The following is a 24,364-nucleotide window of genomic DNA, read 5'->3' as shown; positions in this document are numbered from 1 at the left end:
CCAAGTCTTCCTGCTTGTGGATGGCATTTTGCTGATCGCATCAAGCATTGGACCATTGCAAAATCTACTAAATAAAATTAATAGTCACTTAAAAGAGTTCAACTAATTGTCCACTCAGGAAAAGGATGCCTGTTGTCCAGACTGTAGCATACATTTGGATAGCCAAGTAGATTTGTTCAGCACTTACATCTTGGATAAATGCTGCAGATGAACAGTGATCTGGGCTAGATTGCATTTAAGAAATTGCACTGCATTTTCAGTGACCCAGGATTTTCTCTAAAACAAAAACTGGTCTTTCTAAGTATTCTTCTGGTGATGCTTTATGGCTACAAGTCATGTAATACCAAAATGTGTGTTATTCAGAATTGTAGGTCCTTTAAAGGACAAGAGATGTGTGCATGGTGAATAAAAATAGATCGTGACATTATTAATGATTAATTATGTACAAAAATTCATATGAATTCTTTCATCAAAGAGATGTTGGACTGGAAAAGCAGGTGGTTAGTCATGTCAGGGGAGTAAGAGATAACAGACAATCCACGTGCAGCATTAGGGCCCATAATGTCAAGAGACCTAGTAGTCCCTCAGTGCTTTGGGTAGACTTCCTGTAGAGGGTTTCTAGAAGGACATGAATAAGAAAAGCAATACCTAGGTTTGGAGCTAGAGGAATTCCAACCCTGTCTATGCCATTTAAACTATGTGGCTTTGGGCAAGTCACCTAACCTTTCTGGGCCTCAGTTTCCTCAAGTTCAAAATAAGAGGTTGGACTACATCAGGGCTTCTTAAACTTTTTCCACTCATGACCCCCTTTTTGCCCAAGAAATTTTTATGTGACCATGGGTGTATAGGTATATAAAAGAGTTATAGAAATCAAACATTTACTGCCAATTTTTTTGTGACCCCCACATTCAGTTACATGACCCCATATGGGGTCACAACCCACAGTTTAAGAAGCTCTGGAGTATATGACCTGAAATGTCCTTCCTGTCTCTTATTTTTGTTATTCTCAGTTCCATGTATTAAGTAGGTGTGGATAGGTTTTGTTCTGATGGCTATTATATCCTCAATGAGATTACAGTTCTATCAGCATATGTGTAGTCTCAGGGTTAGGTATGCAGGGTACCAAGGCAAAAATGAAATGGCCTTTGCTAAGTCACTTCCATTCTGCTGACATCCATCCTGAGGTAGCCACTGTCCAGATGTATGAACATCTTCACGATCTAGAGGGATGTCTTGGTACTTTACCAGAATTGCCATCCTATGTAAAATAAAGGGGTGATGGAAGTAAGGATGTGGAAGTAATAACAGACATGGTACAGTGGAAGTAGCATTGAGTTTGGTGGAGCCAGAGGTAGGTTTGAGTCCTCGCTATGCTATTTGCCTTTGTAACCGTGGCAAATTACTTAACCTATCTGGACCTCAGTTTCCGAATTTGTAAAATGAAGGGGTTGAACTTAATGGTTTCTTAGGTTCCTTTCAGCTGAACAGTTCCAGTATATAATAGGCTAACACAATAGGGCTTTTCCATGAGATCCACAAGCCCAAGGTGAGAGAAAGACTTGGTCCCCATAGAGTGTATAGAAAGGTCTGCTTAAATTCTTTTTTTTTGTTTTGTTTTGTTTTTTTAGTGAGGCAATTGGGGTTAAGTGACTTGCTCAGGGTCACACAGCTAGTAAGTGTTAAGTGTCTGAGGCCAGATTTGAACTCAGGTACTCCTGACTCCAGGGCCGGTGCTCTATCCACTGCGCCACCTAGCTGCCCCTGCTTAAATTCTTTATAGATCAGTTAAGTAGTGCAGTGAATAGAGTTACCAGGCTTGGAGAAGAAGACCTGAGTTCAAATATGGCCCCAGATACTTACTAGCTGTGTGATCCTGGAAAAGTCACTTAACCCTGTTTGCCTTAGTTCCTCCAATGTAAAATGAACTGCAGAAAGACATGGTAAATCACTCCAGTATTTTTGCCAAGGGAACCCCAAACAGGGTCACAAGAGTTGGACACAGCTGAAAACCACTAAACAACAACAAAAGATTCTTTGTATAAGGGGAGTGATCTGTATTAACCAGAGATTGCATGACAATGTTGTTAAATAAAGTTATGTGGTTTGATACCCCAGAACAGTAGAAATGAATTTATTTAATTGATGAATTATTTTTTTTTCTTAGGAAGGAAATTTTTCTTAGGACCTGTATATTTAAAACTTTCCTCCTCTTCTTACTGTCTGGATGACCTTGAGCAAGTTACTTAAACCCTCCAGATTGCAATTTTCTCCCCTATAAAATAAAAGTATTTTACTAAATTAGCTTTTTTTATGTCATGGATCCCTTTTGCAGTCTAGTGAAGCCTATGGATCCCTTCTGAAAATAGGTTTTTAAATGCATAAAATAAAATACAAATGGTTACAAAGAAAATTAATTCTATTGAAATAAAGTTAACAAATTAAAAAAAATACATTTCATAACTCCCTGGTTAAAAATCCTAGGACTAAATCTCTATGGTCCTTTCCATCTCTTAAGTCCTATGATACTATTATTTTCTTCAGATTCTAGAGATAAGAGTTTTCTTTTGTTTTGTTTTTTAATGTATTTTCTTGTGTTAAGCACTAGACCTGATAGGACTCTGACCCATGCTTCTTAAGAACAGTTCTTGCATTCTGTCTCACTATAATCTCTTCATCTTTCTGGCTTTAGGATAGTATCCCTAATTAAGAGGGAACATTCTTTTCATTTTCTCTTGATTTAAGCCCCTTCAAAAGAATTAAATCCGATGACTAGAAGATCTCTTTTGATGCCAACTGGTTTCTTTCCTTTTGTTTCTTGACCAAAACTTCTACCTCTCTAGCCTCTTTAATGCTATTGCTTGATGCCTCTTTAGCATCTTTTTATAGTGGGATTCAAGCATTTCCCCACGGATGTAGGGAAAGTATATTAGACTACCTTGCTTCAGGTGGGACCCTTTCTATATACCATTTATTGGTGTATTTTTAGTGATCATACCACTGGAACATCACAGGTGGGCAGACCAGGCATATGCTATCCTCATTAGAGCAAACCTCAGCATGACTTCTGTAGAGGTCACTTTGGTTTTCCTGTTTTCATCTCAAATGTTAGTCATTGAATCTCATAAATCCCAAGAGAGTACATAGTTGCAACCTGGATTGGAAAATGTAAGAACTAAATGAGACTTTAGAGTCCATCTAGTCTAACCTCTTTATTTTGATAAAGCAGAAATTGAGAGGCAGGGAATTGCCCAAGGTCACAGTAAATTACTGGCAGAGCCAGGATTAGAACCCAGGATCCCTGACTCCCAGTCCAGGTCTTTTTCTTCAGTGCTCCCTCTTCATTTGACAAGGAAGAAGAGAATGCAGGAAGATTAGGGAACCTCTCAGAGACTGTAGAAACTGAAATTATAATTGTTTATAAATTAAAAGCATGTATGTGACTTACCAAAATTCATTATTCTTTGGAGTATCTGTTAGTATTATAGACTTTTTAGTCACTTATTATTAACCAATCAATATATCTTGGGAATTGAGTTCATAATGATTGAATTGATAATAGTTTCATCAAAGCTTTATTACTTTCCAAAATAGCATTCTTGCAAAGGAAGCTCTAACTTTGTTCCTCTCTACCTATATTAAATCCATCATCAGCAAAGCCAATAGATAACCTGGTACAGGCGCTTTTAAAGAAGTGTGGCTAAAAAACCTTATTTTTTTCCTAACCAGAATTGTATTTGAGTTCTGTAACTAAGAAGTCTTTTGCTATCACTGGGTAGCTTGGGATTTTTAGCTACTAAGAGAGTTGTGCTACAAACAGAATCCAAGAAAACAAATAATAATAATTTTGGAGATTGACTAGTTTCTTTTCAATTGTTTTTGATGCACTGACTCCATGTATATTTCCTAAATGTTTATGAAGTCTTGTACTGACTAGTATGCCTCATCCATTGTCAAATGAGATAAAGTATATAGTGATCTAAAAAATAAAAAGTGCTATATAATTGTTATACTAGTCCACCCCAAGCACTATTCTTTTATGCCTGCCACACACCAAAGTTGCAGATGTTAGGACCTGATACATGCAGTGGTAAGGAAAAGGAATCTAGAATCTAGGAGTCCTGATTTTGGAGGCTGCCTCACCAGATCTGTTTGTGAGAGCCTGAAGTCTCCTTGACTTTATTCTGTTTATTTGACACGATGCCTTTCTTCCCCTTACCCTCAAAAGTTAGATGCCATTAATAGGCATAGTAGTGTGTACATTTTTAATCATAACCACCAAAAACTTGTTCATCTACCACATGAGAATCATGTGTTAGTGCTCTGTTACATGCTCAGTCTGACATAACTTTTTTTCCCCTTTCCTCTAGGTCAAAGATTACTGGGAAGTTCAGCTCCTGTCAATATTCCAGGTTCTCTTCCTCGTTCACCATCTTTGCATTCATCATCATCTCTCTCAACCTCCCCACTCAGTTCCTTATCTCAGTCACTATCTCAGCCTCTTATTCCATCCACTATGACTCCTCACCAACAGCAGCCTCAGCATTTGAAATCAGAACATAATGTTTTAGGCACTTCAGCTTCTTCCCATAATTCCTTAGGTAAGTCATTCAAAGATTTACTTCTTGTGTATAGTGAAAAGGGAGAGAGCAGTGAACACTCAAAAGACATACTTCAGTGTGGGTTAGAGAAACGCTCTCAGTAAAAATGGGTTACACATTTTCTCTCATCCTAGGAAGGCTTTTCAGGGCTATAAAATTTAGTTTGATGTTGCCAAACTTCCCTGGGTATGGGGTGTCTGGTCAAAGTAGATAGGGAACACTGGGTCTTTTCTCATCCTAGTATCTTTCTGAGAACTGCCTATAAATGGATTTCTTGTAGGCTCATGACACAGTTATTTCCAGGTATCTTATTAATCTAGACCCTTGCTACAAATTGATGTCATGGGTTGATAAGCTAAAAGGCGCAGTTTTTGTATGTTGGGTCACAAGTGGTTTTTGTCTTGTATTGTACGGCCTTTTCAGATTGCAGAGAGTGAGCCTGAAAAGTCAGTCATAGAAAACAAGATAGAAAAACTTACCTATAAGTCAATAGAGGTGGCAAGAGTTAGAGGGGTCATGCTGGAGAGTTCGGCTTTTGATTTATTTATTGCCTACAATAATTCAGGCTATATTTGCTGATTAGATGTACCTTAAGATTAGTCATAGATACTTTAAAATTTCATTTTCTTTCCCCCTTTTGAATTTCTAAACAAGTGGTTAAGACTGAGGGTAGGAAGAAAGAAAAAGGCAAATCCTGATCATTCCCTCATATACCTCATATGCACATGCCCCCACCTCCACTCCTAAAAGCTTTTTTACAGATCTGCTGCTGACCAGCTCATGAACTTGGAAAGCATGCCACCTTTATTGTAAAAACAACCCCTCGGGTTGTTTTGGGTTTTGTTTGTTTGTTTTTTAACAACCTGAAAGTTCCAATAGACAAGTTCCAAGTAGAATCCCAGCCAGGCTTGGTGTTTTGACCCTCCAGTTTTGTCTAAGGGTTCAAGCAAGTCTTAACCTGGTAAACATGTTCACTTCCAGGTTTGCCTTGTGAAGGCTACAAAACTTCTGAGCAAATACCACTCAGTTAACAATGCCTGTGGAAACTTGGCTCTAAAGAACAATACAGTTTAATTGGGTTTTCAGCATATGTACACAGGATGAAATCCTACAGATATACCTTTGGTTGTGCAGCATTTTTCAGACTTGGCTTTGCCATTTCTCCAACATGACATTGTTTCCCTATAGACACGTTGTTTTGTGTTTCTGTACCTGTTCAGAATATATTCACTTGTCTGTTTGCATAGTAGAGAAAGACATGTCATTTTCATATTTTCTAGTTTAAATTCTCTTTGCTTTGAGATAAGAAGATGAACACATTCAAAGGCCCCGCAGTTCTTATTAGCAAGTTTGGTGAGCAACTGGGAAATGGCTCATAGCTAATGTAGGCATCGACTTGATAGTCACGTTAGTGGTTTCCTGTTTTAAAGATTACTTGGCTCTGGGTTTCTGCCATGAATATCAGACAGTGGGGTTATAGATCCTCTCATTAGCAGTTAGGCAAGATGCAATAGAAATTGTACTTTTAGATATTTTATCAAATTCTTTGTCTGTAAACACATCATTTAATCCTCATATTCTTGACTAAGACCTAAATTAACTTTCTGTACAAACTTGTATTTACTTCCATTTTCTTCTTATGCTCACAGGCTTAAATGGTGTCAATGGCAGCATCTGGGATTTTGTAACCGGGAGTTTCTCTCCTAGTCCTTCCCCTATACTGAGCACTGGAACTGGCCCTTCCGCAAACTCAAGTGCTCATGGCAGCGAATTAGCTCGAGTCAGGCGGGAACTTGATGAGGCCAAGAGGAAAATCAAACAGTGGGAAGATTCTTGGCAACAAGTAAAACAGGTAATGAAAAAAAGAGAGACAAAGTTTGGAGTGTGGGGGGTTATTGTATTGAAAAGTACTTCTGGGTTTGTTCTTGGCTGACATAATTCATCTTTTATTCTTCTGTGAACTTCAAATAAGTTGTGGACTCGATGTGTTTCTGACTTATAAATATCCACTAAAGACGCAGTATTTTTCTTTCTTTTTGGTCTGTGTTCAGGCTTTTTGGATCAGTTGTCCGCTAATTTATTTCAGGCTTGTGATGCATGGCAGAGAGAGGCTCATGAAGCAAAGGAACGTGCTAAAGTAGCAGATACTGACAAACAGCTAGCATTACAGAAGAAGGAAGAAGTTGAAAATAAATTTAAACGGCTACAGGAAGAGTTTGAAAGGCTTGGTTTATCCTCTAAATTTCCTGTTCTGAGAAGCTATGGAGACATAGAAACCATTCCTTTACCAAAGCTGCATTCATTACAAAGTCAGCTGCGTTTAGATTTAGAAACTGTGGATGGGGTAAGTATCCGCCCTCTTCCCTTTGTTTCAGCAGAGCAGGGGGGACAGTGTCTGTGGAGGCTTTAGAGGTAGCAGTATGCTGGCAGTGGATCCACAGGACTGGCTTTGGCAAGACTGGACTCTCCCAGGAGTGTATCCTGCAGAGTTTGTGCAGAAGGTGAGGCAGCAGGCAACAGGCACAAAAGTGTGGGAGGAGGATCAGCCTGAAGGCATCTCGGATGGCTGGCAGGGGGAACAATCAAGAATCTTTGAGATTTGAAGAGGAGATTCAGAGTGTTTAATGGGACTAGGAATTACAGGAGACTTTAAGAGTCAAGGACGTCCCCCAAGGCCTGGATGATTGTCAGGTATGAAGCTGGAACTCCGGAAAGGAGTGCTTTGATCACTTCTCTCCCTGTCCCTGGCATGTTCCAATTCATTTGAAAATCCTTTGACTTAGATACAGTTATGAAGAGAAGTGTTAACTCAATAATTGAACCAGATAGCACTATATATGGCCTATTTTTAACATCCTGCCTGTCCGTAGAAAAGATTATCTTCATATTGTTTTCAGCCATTTCAGCCAAACAATTTTACCTTTCCTGTTTTGATTTCTCTTCTCTGACCATATGGGTTTTCTCAATTCCCCTCCCTTCCCAACCCCACCATATTTATGCATCACTACCTCCATGCCTTGGCTATTCCCCTGGCTGTACGTCTTCTGCCTAGCCACATTTTACCAATTGGCAGGGCCCAGCTGAAGTACCACCTCCTTCAGGAATTCTTCCATGAGTATTCCAATTCAAGATGACCTTCCTTTGCTATGAACTCCTTCATCACAGACTTGTTTACAACTAATTGTATACTGTCTTGAATCATTTAAATGTTTCACATGCCTTGTTCTTTTACCACAAACTTATTATAGGTACCCTGCAAGCAGGAACTGTGCCTTCCCCAGTTCCCAGCATGGGGCTCTATAGCATGGTTGACCTTCAGGAAATTCTTATAAAATGTAGTGAATAAATACTTTGAAAGGCTGCCTGTGCATTGGGTTCTGATTGATGAGAGAGATATTGCATTCTAAAATCTCATCTGGAAAATAATTCTCATTACTACAGGTGATCTTCCAACTTCATTCAAAAAAGTGTGTTGTGTGCCACGAACATGATCGTAGTATCGTCCTGCAGCCGTGTCAGCATTATGTCCTCTGTGAGCACTGTGCATCTAGCCAGCCTGAATGTCCTTACTGCAAGGCCCAGCCTATCAAGTGGTGACCCCCAGCCCTGGTACTCAAGGCTGTAGCTCTGTATGAAATGACATCTGCTATATCATGGTAACTAATTAAGGACACTATTTTATGTTCCTAGTATTTTATATAAAGACGGATGTAGTAGTTCATTTATTAGTGACAGACTGATCACAATCTGGACCTCCAAGGAGATAGCTAATGGTAGTTTTTTAAAAAAATAACTATTATTTGACTGCCTTTACATATTGACTTCTTTTTACCAACCATGTCCTAATGTTTCATGGCTACCTTGATCCTCAAAACCCTTAAAAACACACCCACAGAATCAACTCATTTGCTCAGTCCATTCAGGTTCTCCCTCTGAGCTAAGCATAGTTGAGGTGTCTATTCTGAATGTTGTTCAGTGGGGAATGATAGTATCTCTCTGTTACATGAATAGGCAACCCCATTGAAAAATGTCCCTCAGAACATTCTAATCCATGAACTTTTGGTGTGTGTGTTATAAATCATGCCAGTATTTTGGAATCAGTCTAACACTACTGTTTACTAGGTTATTAGAAGAAGTTTGATTCTTGTGAAAGCACTTTGTTAACCAGGGGGTTTAGTTAGAGGTTATGATGTTGTTTTAAATTGCTTTAAGCTGCTTTCTAGGTTTCATGTTTTATTTTTTTTTAATATACGATAATATGAAGCTTTATATGTGTACTGTGAACTTAAAATATTTCATATCAGTTTATTATTGTTAAATCATAGTATGGTAAATATATTGTTAGATTTCATATTCTGAAATTAGTACTTATTAAATGAACATTTATCTAGTAGTGAAAAACTTGCCTAGGATTTTTACAGTTTTCAAATTAAGTGCAAACAGATAGTATTTATAAGCAAAGAGAGTGATTATTGAAAGGCACATATACTTAAGCATTTAGATAGGTTTTTAATTTTATGAAAGGAACTAATTTTCCTAAACTAATATGTGCATTTGCACATATTCCAATTGGAGTTTTGTAATCCTAATGAAATGATTTTAAGAGAGATCTATCATGCATTTATATGATCCATGGCCACTTTTTCCAAGTGCCTATATGCCTTGCAAAAGAATTGAAGGAAACAGCTTACATTTTTGTTTTGTTCTTTTATCCCTTAAAAATGTGCAAGACAATTTGATACTAACAAAAATCCTTACCTTTCTGTAATGATAGCAATTCAATATAATATCCTGTAAGGGATGTGACACTAGAATTTTAAAAATTAAATTAAACTACACAGCAATGTTCTGGTGATCAAATTACTTAGGTCTTTAATCAGGCAATGGTGCTTTGTAATTTTTTAGAGATGTTGATAGTCATTCATATTTAACACTGACCGTTGGGAGTATGCAATTCAGGAGAAATCATTTACTGTATGTTAACACTGTATTTTGTTACTTTCATAGAATTAGCTTTTGGTATAGGAAAATGTTAACAATGGTGGTTTTATTCTACAAATATGAGTGTGACACAGGTATAGCTGACATTGAAAAGACCTTCTACTGTGTTACCTAATTTGTATGTTTAATTATTGTTCTCAGCATAAGAAGTTCATTCATGCGACCAGCAAAGTTTAATTTAATATCTTTTTTAAAGTCTCGAAAATGAACAAATCCAGGCTAACCACACCCTTTCAACTTGGGTGTCTGGCTGTGTGAATCGGAACAGTTATGAGAGCTGGGGCCTGAATGGGAGGTTGGCCTAGAGGGCAGGCCTCAGAAGGTGGCTCACCAGGGACTAGACCCTGCACCTTTTTGGTCAGTAGGCCCCAGGCGTGGGTGTGGTGGATGGAAGCAGAGAGGGGAAGGAGCTTGGTGACAAAGGAGACAGGGTTGAGCCTGGCCTTTTTCTCCCTCACCACAAAGCCTTTTCAAGCACAAAAGGTCAATTAGAAGCCAGGGAGAGGAAGCTAGCTAATCAAAGTCCTGTGGCAGTAAGCTGAGGGTACAGATGGGGGAACGAAGACAGGAGCCTTTGTGCATTAAGACCTGAATAAGACTTGAGAGTATTTTCTAATGAGGATTAACTCTTGTTCCTGGTCTGGACTTGGACATCTTCCCTACATATTTGAGAAACATTTGAGAAAAATGGCTTCAGTTTACCCAGACTTACTCTATTCTCAGCAAAGCAGGGTGCTGCCTCCAGACCATTAGGTCTGGGTGGTGCTTATCATTAGAGTATTTTTTTTGATTCACCAAGTGGACACTGCGATGGGGGGAAGGCCGGAAGAGATAAAGTGGTACTTGAAAAAACCAAGCTTTGCTGTGAATATCAATGGACTTCTATACTTGTGTGGGCTTTGCCAAAGACTTTTATTAAACATCAATAGCATTTTTAAAAAGTGCAAAGTGACTAGGTAAGAATTTTTAACAGTGACCAAATTAGAATGTATTGTAAGGTAGTATATGATGTTTTGATTTTTAAAAATGTTTTAAAACATACAACTGATTTTAGACAATGGTTTTATTATCTCAATATAGAAGAATGTGGCACCACAACATTCTGCAGCTATTGTGCTAACAAAGGTAACTATGTGCTTAGTTTTTAGTGAAGGTTTTTTGTTTTTAATTGTAGTGAGATGATTCCAATTTATATTAAAAAAGTGGTCATATGCCTCAATGCTTTTTAGTTCAGTACTTAGACATTAAGTATATTTTTGTGCTACTGTTATCACTGTTTAAAATTCTTTATTTTTATTAATATTTATGCACTTGTTTCTCATTTTAGGCCTTTTATTTGGCCTTTTTGGAGTAACAGGACAGTGTTTTGTTGTCTGTAATTGACTTCAAATTATGAACGAGTTAGAACAATTAAGCTTTAGATCTTCATAAGCTAATGTGGTCAGTTCTTTTTGTTGAATTTGGCTAATTCTCAGGAGATGACTTTATCTCCAGGGCTAACATTCCCATGGTATCTCCTTCACACAGTGAGGAGAAGATAGGGGCTGGGCTCTTCCCAAAGGCCCACCAGATTAAGAAGCACATTTGGCATAGGGCCTGGATTTTCTGGTAGTAAACACCTGTGTTGGCTCTCTGTGTAGGAATAATCACTGATTGTTTTTCAGTGAGAGAAGAGTTGCAGGTGTGTGTCCTTATGTTTCTGTAGTGCTCATCATAGACTGAAATTTGAGTTTTTAAAAGACTGGGAGGAAAAAGGAGGAGAGACCAAAGAAATGTACCTATGAGTGAAATTCCCAGAGTAAGCAGCCTGCTCCTCTGTTACATGCTAGTGTTCTGGCAAGTTCCCTGGGTGTGCTGAATGAATCATTTACATAAAAAAGAAAAATGCTTTCTCTGTGCCACTTTCAGTCTATATTCGTGTTTCAGTTCCTTAGAAATAGTGGGACCTCCACAAGAGCAATTTCCAGTCTTTCCCAAGGTGATATTTTTAATACTGGAAAGTACATTTGTTACATTTAGTGGAAATAGGCTCAGAAGTGAATATTACAGGTTTCATTGGCCTGAGTAAACCTGCTAAATAGAAACTGTTTAACAGATGCCAGACAGTTACAACAATATTAAATATAGTCTGCTCATTGTTCCCAGTGCTATAAAGTTGAATCACCCCAGTGCTTGTAGGGAAGAACAACTCACAAAAAGACAGTGTGGCAAAGAACAAGTCAAGTTTTTGAAGTGAATGCTATTCAGGTCCCTGTGTTCTCTGTGGATTGAAGTAGCCAGGGAGCAGAGGAGATGACAGTGTCTCAGGGTGGGTTTCACAGTAAAGAACTCTTGTTCTCCAAGTGGAGTGCTGGTTTCTAAAGGAGCTTGAGCTGTGTGTTTATAGATATGTTCAAATTATTCCATCATCATTTTTGTTGCCTATTGTCTTTCAACTATCTAGTGTTAAATATTGGTAGTAATATTATTGTCACAATATATTTGTGTAACTGTGGTCAGCATAAGACCTTAATTCAATATGGACTTTTCATATGTATTAATTTATGAAAGCCGCTAATATGGTTTGAGTGTTTAGATGAGAATGTTATTGTGAATGGAATTTCCTTAACCCAGAAGGTAGTATTTATAATGCATAATCATTTACTTGTAATGAATTGTTTAAAATTGTTAACACTTGTTAAATTTTTTTACACTATAGCATTTATGCAATGGTTTACAGAATTCATGGAATTATTTTTATTATCAGTATGGGAATTAAAATTTTGAATCTTTATTTTGTCCTATGTTTCTTTGAGAAAAATCAACCAGATTCAGGGAAGAAAGAGCGCTCCTTTCTGAGCTGAGGTGGTTATACAGGTATGGTACCGAAAATTAGTCCAGGAATCAGTTCCCTCTCCATCCAGAAGTCAGTTTATTCATTCATTCATATATTTATGGTGTATTCCATACTTTAGATAGTGCCCTTATTGTACAAAGTATTTACTTTTCCCTGTAGTGTTTTTTATTCTTTGCCTTAAACTTTCATTAGCACCAAAGAGCCTCAGTCTTGCCCTGTGACCTGCTGTTCCTCTTCCTGGTTTCACTGCTTTATTTCTTTCTCTCCATCACCAGTGGCCAGGGAAGCTTACTTGGTCCCCAAGGTCCTCTTCTATCACATCATGGTTTCCTGGGATGGAACACTGGGATGTCCATGAAAGAGAGGAGATGGTTTTCTAGAATGAGGTCTAGTAGTTAGGGGTTCAGTCCCCCAGGAGCACCAAAACAACCTTAAAGCTTACTTCCCTCCCTCCCATACAAAGGTGTGTATCATGTCTGTTTGAATCAATATAGAACCCTCTGGCCTTCTGCCTGTGAACTGTCACAAGAGGTCGTTTTGAAGGCCAGCGTCTCCTCGAAGATGCTCTGGGGGCCTGGTACTACTCCAAACTGGGGAGCTAGTTGCAGGTTTCTTGTAATCCAAGTATTCAGCACCAGTACTTTCTGCCAAGACACCAAATAGCAGGCACAGTTCATTTTCCTCTACAGAATATTCTTTCCACTACCTCCCACGAGCGTTGGAGGGGTGGCAGAACACACACAATTGGAAGTGACTGATGTTTGTTAAATTTATATGTAATCTGCATGTTAAGATCAAAGCTGTTCAGCAACAAGAGTTAGACAGGAAGGCTCAAAGAGCACACAAGCATTTACCCATTTACCTCTGTGCTTTGTGTATGCAATGTGATTCTGAGTTAGCAAGTCTTTCAGCCTTTTTATTTCCTTGGAAAGTTCCTCATATTCCTAAAATGAAACATCACATTACGGTCATAGATTGAGAAAGGATCATACTCTCAAAACTTCCTCACTCTAAAGATAAAGAAAATGAGGGCCCCCACAAAGTTAAGTGATTTGCCCAGAGTCTCACAGTAAGTGGAGTAGTAAGAGGGAAAGCTGGAATTCAAATACAAGACCTCTAACAGTCACCTTTGAGGAATAACAAGTCTTTACATCTTTATTTGTAGTAAAGACTAACTAAAGCTATTCTCAGGATTGGAATTAGTGGTCACCTCCAAGGCTAAGTAGTTCTTCAGAATAGGGGGAAGAGAAAGGAAGAAGCATTTCTTAAGCACTTCGTATGTGACAAGCACTGTGCTGAGCAGTTTACAAATATGATCTCATTTGGGCCTGATAACCCTGGGAGGTGGGGGCTATTATTGTTATCCCCATTTTACATTTGCCTTTTTCTTCTCCAATATTTTACAGATAAGGAAACTGAGGCAAACAGGGTTAAGTGACTTGTCCAGGGTCACATAGCTAGTAAGTAGCTGAAGCCAAATTTGAACTCCGAATGAAGGGTCTTTCTGACTCCAGGCCCTGTGCTCCATCCACTGAACCACCTCGCTACCCATCTCTGCATTCCATGTACCTTATTACACTTCTCCAGGCCTTCAAACTTAGGACCCTTGGCATCTCCCTCTGGATTTACAGCCTCCTTTTCTGCTGAGGCTTTTAAATAGCCTGCTTCTTCAAACACCTCCTTCAGCAATTTGTCATATCCCTGTGTTTAGAGGAAGAGGACACAAAGTGCAAAGAACAATCCCCAGGCAGCTCAGTTTAGTGATAATAAATCAGTTTAGTTCAAATAAATAACAAAGGGATTTAATGAACCCAGGAGTTGGTATGGCATACGCCACAGTTGGACACTACTTTTGCACAGGGCTACCACTGAAGTACTCTCTCTTACCTGTGAAGTAATTAATTCATCAGCAAGAGACTGCTCTGTTCTATCCCACTTGTGCTGTAAGTTCTCTGGTAAGGTTGGATACACTGGAGGGAAAAGCATTAGGCTTACAGTTGTACCCAGTAACGACCCAAGTGCTGCAGTGGACAAGAGTTACTGAAAGGAGAACAGGAATCACCAAGGCTTACAAGAGGCCATCTCACAATTAGGCTTCTGACAGAGGCTGTGAGATGTAGTCTTAGCCATTAAGTTTGGGAGGCCCCAGTCCCCTTTCATAGCCCACTGACCACCAGTTACCTAACAAAGCATGTGGGTGGCAAACCAGAGGTGTCTCAAAGGTTAGAGAATAGACACAGGTACTTGGTTCAGAAACTCGGGCCAGCTTATGACTTTTTCCACAGGCAAGGTCCACCTAAAGAGAGCATATAAAAAATAGGAAAACATTTTTACCACGACCACCCCACCCCAGGGTGAAGCCCCTACCCCTATTTATTGGCTTTTGAAAGATATGTATGGATTCTATTAAGTCCTTTCTTCTACAGGTGAGGGGGAGGGGAAGGAACATATAGGAAATGACAGCTAATGTGACTGAATAGCCCCTGACTCCAAAGGAATTCCTCTGTAGTTTATGTTTAACCCCATCTAACCTACTCTAAGGTAGGGAACTATTTAGAGTTGTATGCCCCTGGTCTTCTTGCAAAACTCTTAACTGGTTTTATAAATAATATTCTTTAGCTGGAGCTTAAAACAAACGAAAGTGGTGTAGGGCAGGTGTGTCTCCCTTCAGAACACTCCTCCACATGAAGTGCTCAGCAATGCCTGTGGTTGGTGCTGCTCTATGGAATCCCAGAAGCAGAGGAACTCACACCCTTTTAGGACACTGTCCCTCAAAAAAAGAAAATCAAAAAGGACCCCAGAGGGACAAAGACCCCATCAAATTTTGCCACATTTAGCATATAATGTTCTGGGCAACAGCAGTACCTTTGTCTGCCTGTTCTTAGTCCCACAGGAATCACCATCTCTCATCCACATGCCAGTAAATGTGTTGTTGAAAATTTCCCATTCATCCCAAATCCTGGGAAAGAATAAATATAACCCATTACTGCTCAAGAAACACTACTTACACTAATCCATGAAAACTGAGAGTCACCAAAATGAGTTATATCTTACAAAAGATGAATGAATGACTCAGTCAAAACATAGTAGCTAAAAATTTCCCCAGAAAAGATGATGCTTAAATTCCTTTAAATTCCACATCCCAAGAGCTCAGTATCCAGGCTCATACCAAAAAGACAGGCTGATAGAACACTGAAGCCTTGGACAAATTAGATTCTCTAGAAGACTCACTGTCTTTAAGTGAGGGGATTAGCCTTGTTGTTGAGTTGTGTCTAACTCTTTGTGACCCTGTGTACTATGCTGTGTAGGGGTTTTCTTGGCAAAGATACTGGAATATCTTGCCTTCTCAGAGGTTAAGTGGCTTGCCCAAGATCACACAGCTAGCAAATGTTTGAGGCTAGATTTGAACTCTGGTCTTCCCAACTCCAGGCTTAGTGTTCTATCCACTGAGCGATCCAGCCGCCAAGAGAAATAGCAGAATTGACTTTAAAATCCTTTTTTAGCTCTCACTGGTTTCCCTCTATAACAATGGACATATGCATAATAGAATGTTTGCAAGATGCTTTACTTGTACTCTGTCATCTGAGCAACCTCATGACAGCCCTATGAGTGATAAGCATTATGCTATAATTAGCTCCACTTTGCAGATTTTTTAAAAAAAGTTTTTTCTTTCTAGTTTTTCATCTTCAAAATGAGTTGAAGTGCAAAAAAAAAAAAATTTAAAATGGGACAGCTAGGTGGCGCAGTGGATAAAGCACCAGCCCTGGATTCAGGAGGACCAGAGTTCAAATCCAGCCTCAGACACTTGACACTTACTAGCTGTGTGACCCTGGGCAAGTCAACCTCATTGCCCTGCCAAAAAAAAAAGTTGGAGATGGGGAAAGGGGAGAAAGACAGCACCTGGCAGCTCCTTCCTGCTATAGGATCCCCACACTATTTTCCCTGAACAAAAAAAAACAACCGAGTTTGGGGAATAGTGTATGTTCTTTCAAAAAAGGCTAAAAGCAAGGAGCTCACCCCAGAATTCCACTGTAAGCATTCCAACGGAAAGTTTGTTCATGCTGTGTGACATTATGAAAGGGACAAAATTCATACTTGTACCTAGGAGACACAAGGGCCTTGGGTCATAACACATCCATGTCTGTAAATGCTCTGGAATTCCCCAGGTCACATTCCCTATACTCACATGGATTCCACTAAACTGAAGCACTTGCCAGAAAGTCTGAAGAGATGTGCAGGACCTGAGGGGCAGGGAAGGGAAAGAGAGAGATCGTGACTCAAAACCTTCATCCTGGAGACAAGCTGTGATTTAAAACTATGTCTAAAAACCATTAGTTTCTAGTTCTTTCAAACTCCCATTTTCACTTCCTATTATTAACTGCTAATAAAGTTTCTTTTGTACAAAAGAGGGAGGGCTCCCTGAACTTAACTCCAGAGAAGGCCAAGTATCAAGGCCTTGTTGGCTCCATAACACAGGGACATAGAGATGGTGTGTCATTTTAATGTAACTGAGGAGGAGAGTGTAATTTAACTTAAACTTTTACTACTAGATCTGGCTTCTCTTCGGAGAACAGAAGTGGAGGTGGTTAAGTGGTGAACTTTCCCACAGATCAAATGACCATTTATTAAGCACCAATTGGAAGCAAGGCTCTGAGCTCTGCCCTAAGGGGGATGATTAATGAGAAAGCCTTTTCCCTCAGGGAAAAGGCCTCTTAAAAGGCAAGTGGTTCTAAGGTCTACAAATGCATATGTACACCATCACTAAATTATTCGGTACAGTGAATATGCTAACATCTGTCCAATGAAGACTGAATGTTTCACATATATGTAATGATTTTTTAATGCATGTGATGCTGCTATGATTAATAAAGAAATTCATTTAAGAGGGTTTCTAAGCTCATAGTAATTCTATATTCTATGGCAGGGTGGGAAGGCTAATGGTGTCTTAAATTTTTTTTCTTTTTTTTTTTTCTCCAACAAACATTTATTTTATTTTCCATTTACATGTACGGGTAGTTTTCAACATTCATTTCCATAAGATTTAGAGTTCCAAATTTTTCTCCCTCCCTCCCTCTCCACAAGATCGCAATTAGTTTTATATGTACAATCCACAGGTGCTCTTTTTTATCAGTTCTTTCTATAGCAGTGCATATTATGTTTCCTCATTAGTTCCTTGGGATTGTCCTGGATCACTGTACTGCTGAGAGTAGCTAAGTCATTCACAATTACTCATTGAACAATACTCCTGTCACTACGCACAATGTCCTCTCAGCACTGCTCACTTCATACATCGATGTTCATTACTCTTTCAAGGTTTTTGGGGGATCATCCTGTTTGTCATTTCTTGTAGCACAAGTCCATTCCACTACAATCATATAACACAGCTTTTTCCATCATTCCTCAATTGATGGACATTCCCTTGATTCTCAATTCTTAGCCTCCACCAAGAGTTGCTATAAATATTTTTGTACGATTTTCCCCCTTTTCTCTTTTTCATGATTACTTTTGTTAACTGTTTCCCTTCCATCCTATTCCCTTCCCCATGATATTTATTCTATTATCCATCTTCTTTCATCCAGTCCCTCTTCAAAAGGGATTTGCTTCTGCCTGTCCCTTCCCCCACTCTGCCCTTCCTTCTTTTGCCCCTCTCTCTTTATCCCCTTCCCCTCCTGTTTTCCTGCAGGGTTATAGAGATTACTCTACCCAACTGAGTGTGTACATTAGTCCCTCCTTGAGCCAATTCTAATGAGATTGAGATCTTTGGGCCAATTTTAATGAGTGTTAGGCTCATTTACTGCCCAGATGTGTCTATTAGTCCCTCCTTGAGGCAGCTCTGATGAGTTTAAGATCTTTGAGCCTTTTCTGATGAGTGTAAAATTCATTTACTGCCCTGCTCCTCTCCCATCTCTTCCCCCACTCCATAAACCTTTTCCTGTTACTTTCATGTAGGATTTCGCTTCTGCCCTTCCCTCTCCCCCAATGAATTCCCTTCACCCCTCAATTTAATCCTAAAGATGTTATCATCTAGCTAAGTGACACAGTGGACAAATCATAACCCCTGGACCCAGGGGGATCCCAGCCAAAACCTGGCCTCAGACACAAGACAGTCGCCCATTGTATGACCCCAGGTATGTCCCCCAGCTCCATTTTTTTTTTTTATGGTTCTCTAGGGTCTTGTATTTCAAAATCAAATTTGCCATTCAGTTCAGGTCTTTTCATCACAAATATCTGAAGGTCTTCTTTTTCATTAAAGTCCCATTTTTTCCTCTGGAAGATAATGCTGAGTTTTGCTGGGTAGGTGATTCTTGGTTGTAATCCCATTTCCTTTGCCCTTTGGAATATCATATTCCATGCCCTCCGGTCTTTTAATGTAGAAGCTGCTAGATCTTGTGCTATCCTGACTGGGGCTCCACAGTACTTGAATTCTTTCTTTTTGGCAGCTTGCAATATTTTCTCCTTGACCTGAGAGCTCTGGAATTTGGTTATAATATTCCTAGGAGTTTTCCTTTTGGGATCTCTTTCTGCAGGTGATCAGTGGATTCTTTCAATTTCTATTTTAGTTTCTTCTAGAATTTCAGGGCAATTTTCCCTGAGAATATCTTGGAAGATGGTGTCTAAGCTCTTTCCTTGATCATGGTTTTCAGGTAGACCAATAACTTTCAGATTATCTCTCCTGGACCTATTTTCCAGGTCAGCAGTTTTTCCCAGAAGATATTTCACATTGCCCTCTATTTTTGTTTTATTCATTTGGATTTGCTTTATTGTGTCTTGGTTTCTCATAAAGTCACTGGCTTCCATTTGTTCAATCCTAATTCTTAGGCAATTATTTTCATCAGAGAGCTTTTCCATTTGGCTTTTCAAGCTGTTGACTTTTTTCTCATGTCTTTCCTGCATCACCCTCATTTCTCTTTCCATTTTTTCCTCTACCTCTCTAATTTTATCTTCAAAGTCCTTTTTGAGCACCTCTATGGCCTGAGCCCAATTCGTATTTTTCTCGGAAGCTTTAGATATGGGGGCCCTGATGTTGACATCTTCCTCTGAGGGTGCCCCATGGTCTTCCTTGTTACTGAAGAAACTTTCTATGGTCCTCACCTTTCTCTGTCGGCTCATCTTACCTTTCTTTTACAAGACTTTTAGCTCCTTAAAGTGGGGCACTGTTTCCAGGCTGCAGTATCCCAAACTTAAGAAGTCCCAGGTGGTACGATTTAAGGAAGATCAGGTTCTTCACTCACCTGGCCTGTTCCCTGGTCCTTAGATGACCCCAGACCAACTTGCCAATCAACCAGCTTTGTGTGTTGTGGTTGTTAGCTCCGACGAGCCTGTGCCCTTCCCTCACCTGGGCCACTTCTACTCGAGCCTACCACCTGGTTCTCAGTAGGGGGTGTAAAATCCAAGTTCTGCCTTAGCACCACTATAGACCCCTGTAGTCTCTCCCCTGCCCAGGGCTCAGCCCACTCACCAGACTGTGAGCTTAGTTCCAGATGACACTGGTGCTTCAGCTGATTCAGAGGCTCTGGGGGTCTCCTTCTCTGGTGAGGACTTCCTGAGACTGGATCTGTGTCAGGGTGACTGTGGGGTTGGGCCCGACTCCTGTATCAGCACAGCAGCTCCCTCCTTCTGACCTTCCAAGCCTTTCTTGATTAGAAGATGATTTCAGCACATTCTTCTGTGAGTTTTGCTGCTCCGGGCATTTTCCTATGACCTTATTTGGATGTTTTTTGGAGCGAATGAGTTCGGGAGCTCACTGCCTTTCCTCTGCCATCTTCGTCTTAAATTTTTTTATGTTAAAAGGAGTCCTCATATACAAAGCCCTGGTTTGATAGACTCAAAGGTTCATACACTCAAGTTCAATTCCCAATTCTCAATTCTCATTTGTTTGGTAACACTTAGCTCAGACTAATACTAAAAATTAATTTGCCTTCCCTAAGTTTATAGCAGTTGACAATATGCGGGGTAGGTAACGGGAAAGTGATAAAAGCACTAAGAGTGCTTTTCCAAAGAGTGGCATAGTAATCTGTCTACTCACAACACCCACCTTTTCTGTTCTCATTTTTGGTCTATTAAATGCTACTACTGGACAATCATTTTTTCTAGTTTATTTTTCACTGCATGTCTTCTAAATGTTTTCTCTCTCAAGCTCCAATCCCATTCTCTCTTTAGCATGAAGTTACCCTTCTTTTATTTTGCTAGGAAGAGCTTTGACATTAATTCCACAAATTTCTCCATACCTCAATACTTCTCTGTATCCACTTTAATCACTGCCTCATAATGAGCCCCTGCAAGTATAGTGGGTTTTGTTTGTAGGGTGGTGAGGGATAAGTGACTTGCCCAGGGTCACACAGCTAGTAAGTGTCAAGGGTCTGAGGATGGATTTGAACTCAGGTCCTCCTGAATCCAGGATTGGCACTTTATCCACTGTGCCACCTAGCTGACCCCTCCCCCCCTTTTCCAGTACAGTGTTACAACAGTCATACCTAGATCTTCAATCTCTCAACACTTGCTTCTTCCTCTAAGCCTACATTTAGGTTTCCCCAATCCTAAAAAAAAATATCTTTTGCCAGCCCTGATGCCCCCATTTTTTTTCTACCATCAAACTTCTAGAAAGATTAGTCCAGGGGTGGCTAGGTGGCACAGTGGATAAAGCACTGGCCCTGGATTCAGGAGTACCTGAGTTCAAATCCGGCTTCAGACACTTGACACTTACTAGCTGTGTGACCCTGGGCAAGTCACTTAACCCCCGTTGCCCTTTAAAAAAAAAAGATTAGTCTACATTCACTAACTACATTTTTCCAGGATATATTTGTTCAACCTATTTACTTGAAATCTGGTTTCTTTCTCACCCCTCTATCTAAATCTAGAGTCACTAAAGACCTCTTCGCTGACAAATTCAGTGGTCTCCCCATAGTTTTCATCTTTATTCTCTCTACAACATGTGAAACCAGTGAATAAACCATCTACTTAATAAGCTATCCTCCTTGGGCTTCCGTAACACTGCACTAGTTGGTTACCCTCCTGTTACTGTTTCTTCTCTATTTTCCTTCAGCTTGAACCTTACCTGTTCTTTGGAGACCTAGCAACACTTCTATATCGATAGCTCCCAAAGCTCCAACCTTGACCTCTCTTCTATGTTTCATTCTGGACATTTCTACCCTAATTTACCATTGTTAGATTTAGTTTTTAAGCTCAACATTTAAAAAACCTATTAACCCACCTCCAAACTGCCTCACTTCCTAAATTCCCTATCTCTTAACCATTTGCCCAGGCTTGAAATCTCAATCTCACTTTGGATTCTTCCCTTTCATATCTAATCAATCAGTTTCTTCTTCTTTTTTTTTTTTTTTTAGTGAGGCAATTGGGGTTACGTGACTTGCCCAGGGTCACACAGCTATTAAGTGTTAAGTGTCTGAGGCTGGATTTGAACTCAGGTACTCCTGACTCCAGGGCTGGTGTTCTATCCACTGCGACACCTAGCTGCCTGGGATTTCTTTAAATACCAAATTCTAAACATGCATACAAAATACAGACTGGTTAGAAAAAACCCAAACAGCCTTTTCAAGAAGTCTTCTATAAAGCAAAATACATACCGAACAATGGAAATTAACAATAAATACGGCAGGTCTTGCACAACAACCCATGTCAGTTACAGGACATCTTTCCTAAAGTCAAGAGGATTGAAAGAGATGGCTTCCAATGCCCAAACTCTGAATGCCCCACATGTCAACTGAAACACCTTTTCCCCTCCCCGCCCCATCCCCTAATCCCTTATTGGGCCAACTACAACTAAAGATTGATGCCAGGCTACCACATTGGACCTCTCAGGTAAACATCCTAGGCCCAGCTATATATAGTTGGAAGAAGGAAAGTTTAGCTCATAGCTGGTCTGAGCTGAAGAGAAGCTGGAAGGAAATGTGTATTATACCCCCCCTTACTTTGACCTTTCCTGGGTTACTCTAAGACTAAAGGGAAAGGTATGGGAAGTTCCAAACCAGGCTGGGGAAAGCCAGGAGCTAGGCCATAACTCACCTGAAGCTGCTGATGGGTCTCTCCTGGCCTGTAACCGACTGGTCTGTGGTAAGAAGGGGTTATTCAATCTGTCAGGGAAAATAAACAAAGCTGCCATCAAGCTGAGAAAACTGATCTGCTCACTGACTTGACAACTCTCCTCCTCCACCTCCCAGCACTTCAAGACCTGCTTGTTATCAAGTTTCACTTCCTCCAGCAAAGCTTTTCCTGTGTATAGTATTCCCACCCAGTTAATCCTCCCTCCTCTCTTTTGTATGCACCACATACATATTTACCAAACATGTTGTACCAAATAAGACGACAGTGCTAGCAGAGGCCAGCCAGAGGTTTAAATGGCAAAGAAGATCTAGTCTTTGTTGAAGCAAGTCCACCATGGTAGAATGGTGGTAAGTGGTAAAGAATTTAGGAGCCAGAAGAGCCCTTGCATTTCAAGATCATGTAGTAGAACTCATCCTACTGAGGAAGTTGTGCAAAGGAGAAGGGATCATTTGTTGCTTAACATGCATATACCTGCAATAATCATAGTGACAGCAGCAACTCACTTTTCTCTAGTAAGCACAGTTTATGAAAGTTTGCACAACCTCTCCATAAATGAATGTTATTCCCATTTTATGTCCATAATCCATAACTGTAATCATGTGCAGATGCATCACAACCCATCCAAATCCCTCTTATCAAGGATGATTCTCGGATGTGTTTTTTGATCAGTCTTCCAGTTTCTAGCACGATATAGCATAGAATGATGTTTACTGAATTAGAGATGATCCACCCGATTTCAGTATTACGGACACTTCAACATTGCATGTCTTTAACTTTCTGCACAAAAGTCTTGTTGGCAATATACTGCAAATTAATTACACTTACAAGCACATTCCCAATTCTCTTTAGGTTGCCTGATATTTTGCTGCTTCTAAAATAATGGTTTCCATCATTCACAAACCAAGAGCCTTATTCGTTGGTGTTAGAAAGATGGGGCAAATCGACTACTTTTACCACTACTATCACTTCCTGGGTAGTGTTTCCTCACGGACAGCTAAAAACACTCTCTCTGAAGTGGCTTTTGAAGGGCCTGAGGATGCCCTACAGTACGCCAGGACTTAATAAATAAGCACGAACAGAGATCTGGAAAGCCACCATCTATAGAAAATATCCGTATGTAGAATGTCATTGGTGGTGTATCCCTCCGCTGACAATTGTTGTCTATATGTTTTATACCTAAGTTGAGGCTGGTAGCCCTGAACAAGTCATCTCTGGGATTTTTTCTATAAAAGAATCTTGAAAGACCTTACTATATGTCTAGAAAACAGTGAAAGAGAGTCTTTTTAAGACTCTTCACTCCATAGAATCAAATGTTCTTGGTTTTTGGGGACACTTGTATTCTCTTCGCCTGTTAGTGGCGGCTCTACTCCCCTGGAGAAGGCTGCCCTGCTGAACGGGGTTAGGGAAAAGGTGCTGGCTTTGGGAAGCCAGAGGTTTGGGTGTCGATCTCCGTCCCTACTTGAATGACTTTGCCCGAGTCACTTCCCCTCTCTAGAAATGACAAAGCCTTCCTCCTCCTGGGGCACTGAAAATTCGTAGCGGGCGGACACAAGATCCCTTACCCGAAGGTGTTGGGCTCCTCCACGACCTTCATTTTCCCTGCGCTGGCGAAGTCTGGGGACGAAGGAAATAAGGTGAGGCTGGGTTTCTGGGGACGGGCGCGGCGGCCGCGTGGGTCCGAAGAGCACAGGGGTCCCCCGGGTGTGAATGTTACTTACCGCGCGACCCCAACCACTGCAGGAACAGCAGCAGTAGCGGCCCCGGCCCGGGGACCAGCTCCATAGTCCTCCTCACCAGCGCTACTGAGAAACTCGTCACGTGAATACGGAGGAGTCAGTCACGTGGGGCCGCGGACCCGGAACAGTGC

At 40.3% G+C, this 24,364-nt stretch overlaps 2 protein-coding genes across 10 annotated transcripts in view; one reads left to right on the top strand and one right to left on the bottom strand.

The window, feature by feature from the left end:
- Positions 1-12,269, top strand: part of UNKL (unk like zinc finger) — a 124,284-nt gene extending 112,015 nt beyond the window's left edge. For all 8 annotated transcript variants that reach the window (XM_043969398.1, XM_043969392.1, XM_043969383.1 and 5 more), the window contains 4 exons: positions 4,368-4,598; positions 6,248-6,450; positions 6,685-6,942; positions 8,040-12,269. In XM_043969398.1, the coding sequence (XP_043825333.1) occupies positions 4,368-4,598; positions 6,248-6,450; positions 6,685-6,942; positions 8,040-8,195 (848 nt within the window). In that variant the 3' untranslated portion in view covers positions 8,196-12,269. The remainder of the gene's footprint in view (positions 1-4,367; positions 4,599-6,247; positions 6,451-6,684; positions 6,943-8,039) is intronic.
- Positions 12,270-12,406: 137 nt separating this feature from the next.
- GNPTG (N-acetylglucosamine-1-phosphate transferase subunit gamma) lies at positions 12,407-24,363 on the bottom strand. 2 transcript variants are annotated; one of them, XM_043969437.1, is made up of 11 exons: positions 24,216-24,362; positions 24,060-24,111; positions 22,459-22,526; positions 16,622-16,676; positions 16,453-16,536; positions 15,301-15,394; positions 14,617-14,731; positions 14,323-14,405; positions 14,005-14,136; positions 13,298-13,379; positions 12,407-13,079 (listed from the first exon to the last, which is right to left on the bottom strand). In XM_043969437.1, the coding sequence occupies exons 1-11, from the start codon at positions 24,277-24,279 to the stop codon at positions 12,958-12,960; spliced, it is 951 nt and encodes a 316-aa protein (XP_043825372.1). In that variant the 5' UTR covers positions 24,280-24,362; the 3' UTR covers positions 12,407-12,957. The 2 variants fall into 2 exon arrangements, with proteins under 2 accessions (XP_043825372.1, XP_043825373.1); XM_043969438.1 differs by lacking the exon at positions 16,453-16,536 and having other exon boundaries at positions 24,216-24,363.
- Position 24,364: the final 1 nt, after the last annotated feature.

This window comes from Dromiciops gliroides, chromosome 1 (genome assembly GCF_019393635.1).
Source record: "Dromiciops gliroides isolate mDroGli1 chromosome 1, mDroGli1.pri, whole genome shotgun sequence".
Lineage (NCBI taxonomy): Eukaryota > Metazoa > Chordata > Mammalia > Microbiotheria > Microbiotheriidae > Dromiciops > Dromiciops gliroides.
Note: the sequence above shows the minus strand (reverse complement) of the source record. Positions and strands in the feature narration are given on the sequence as shown.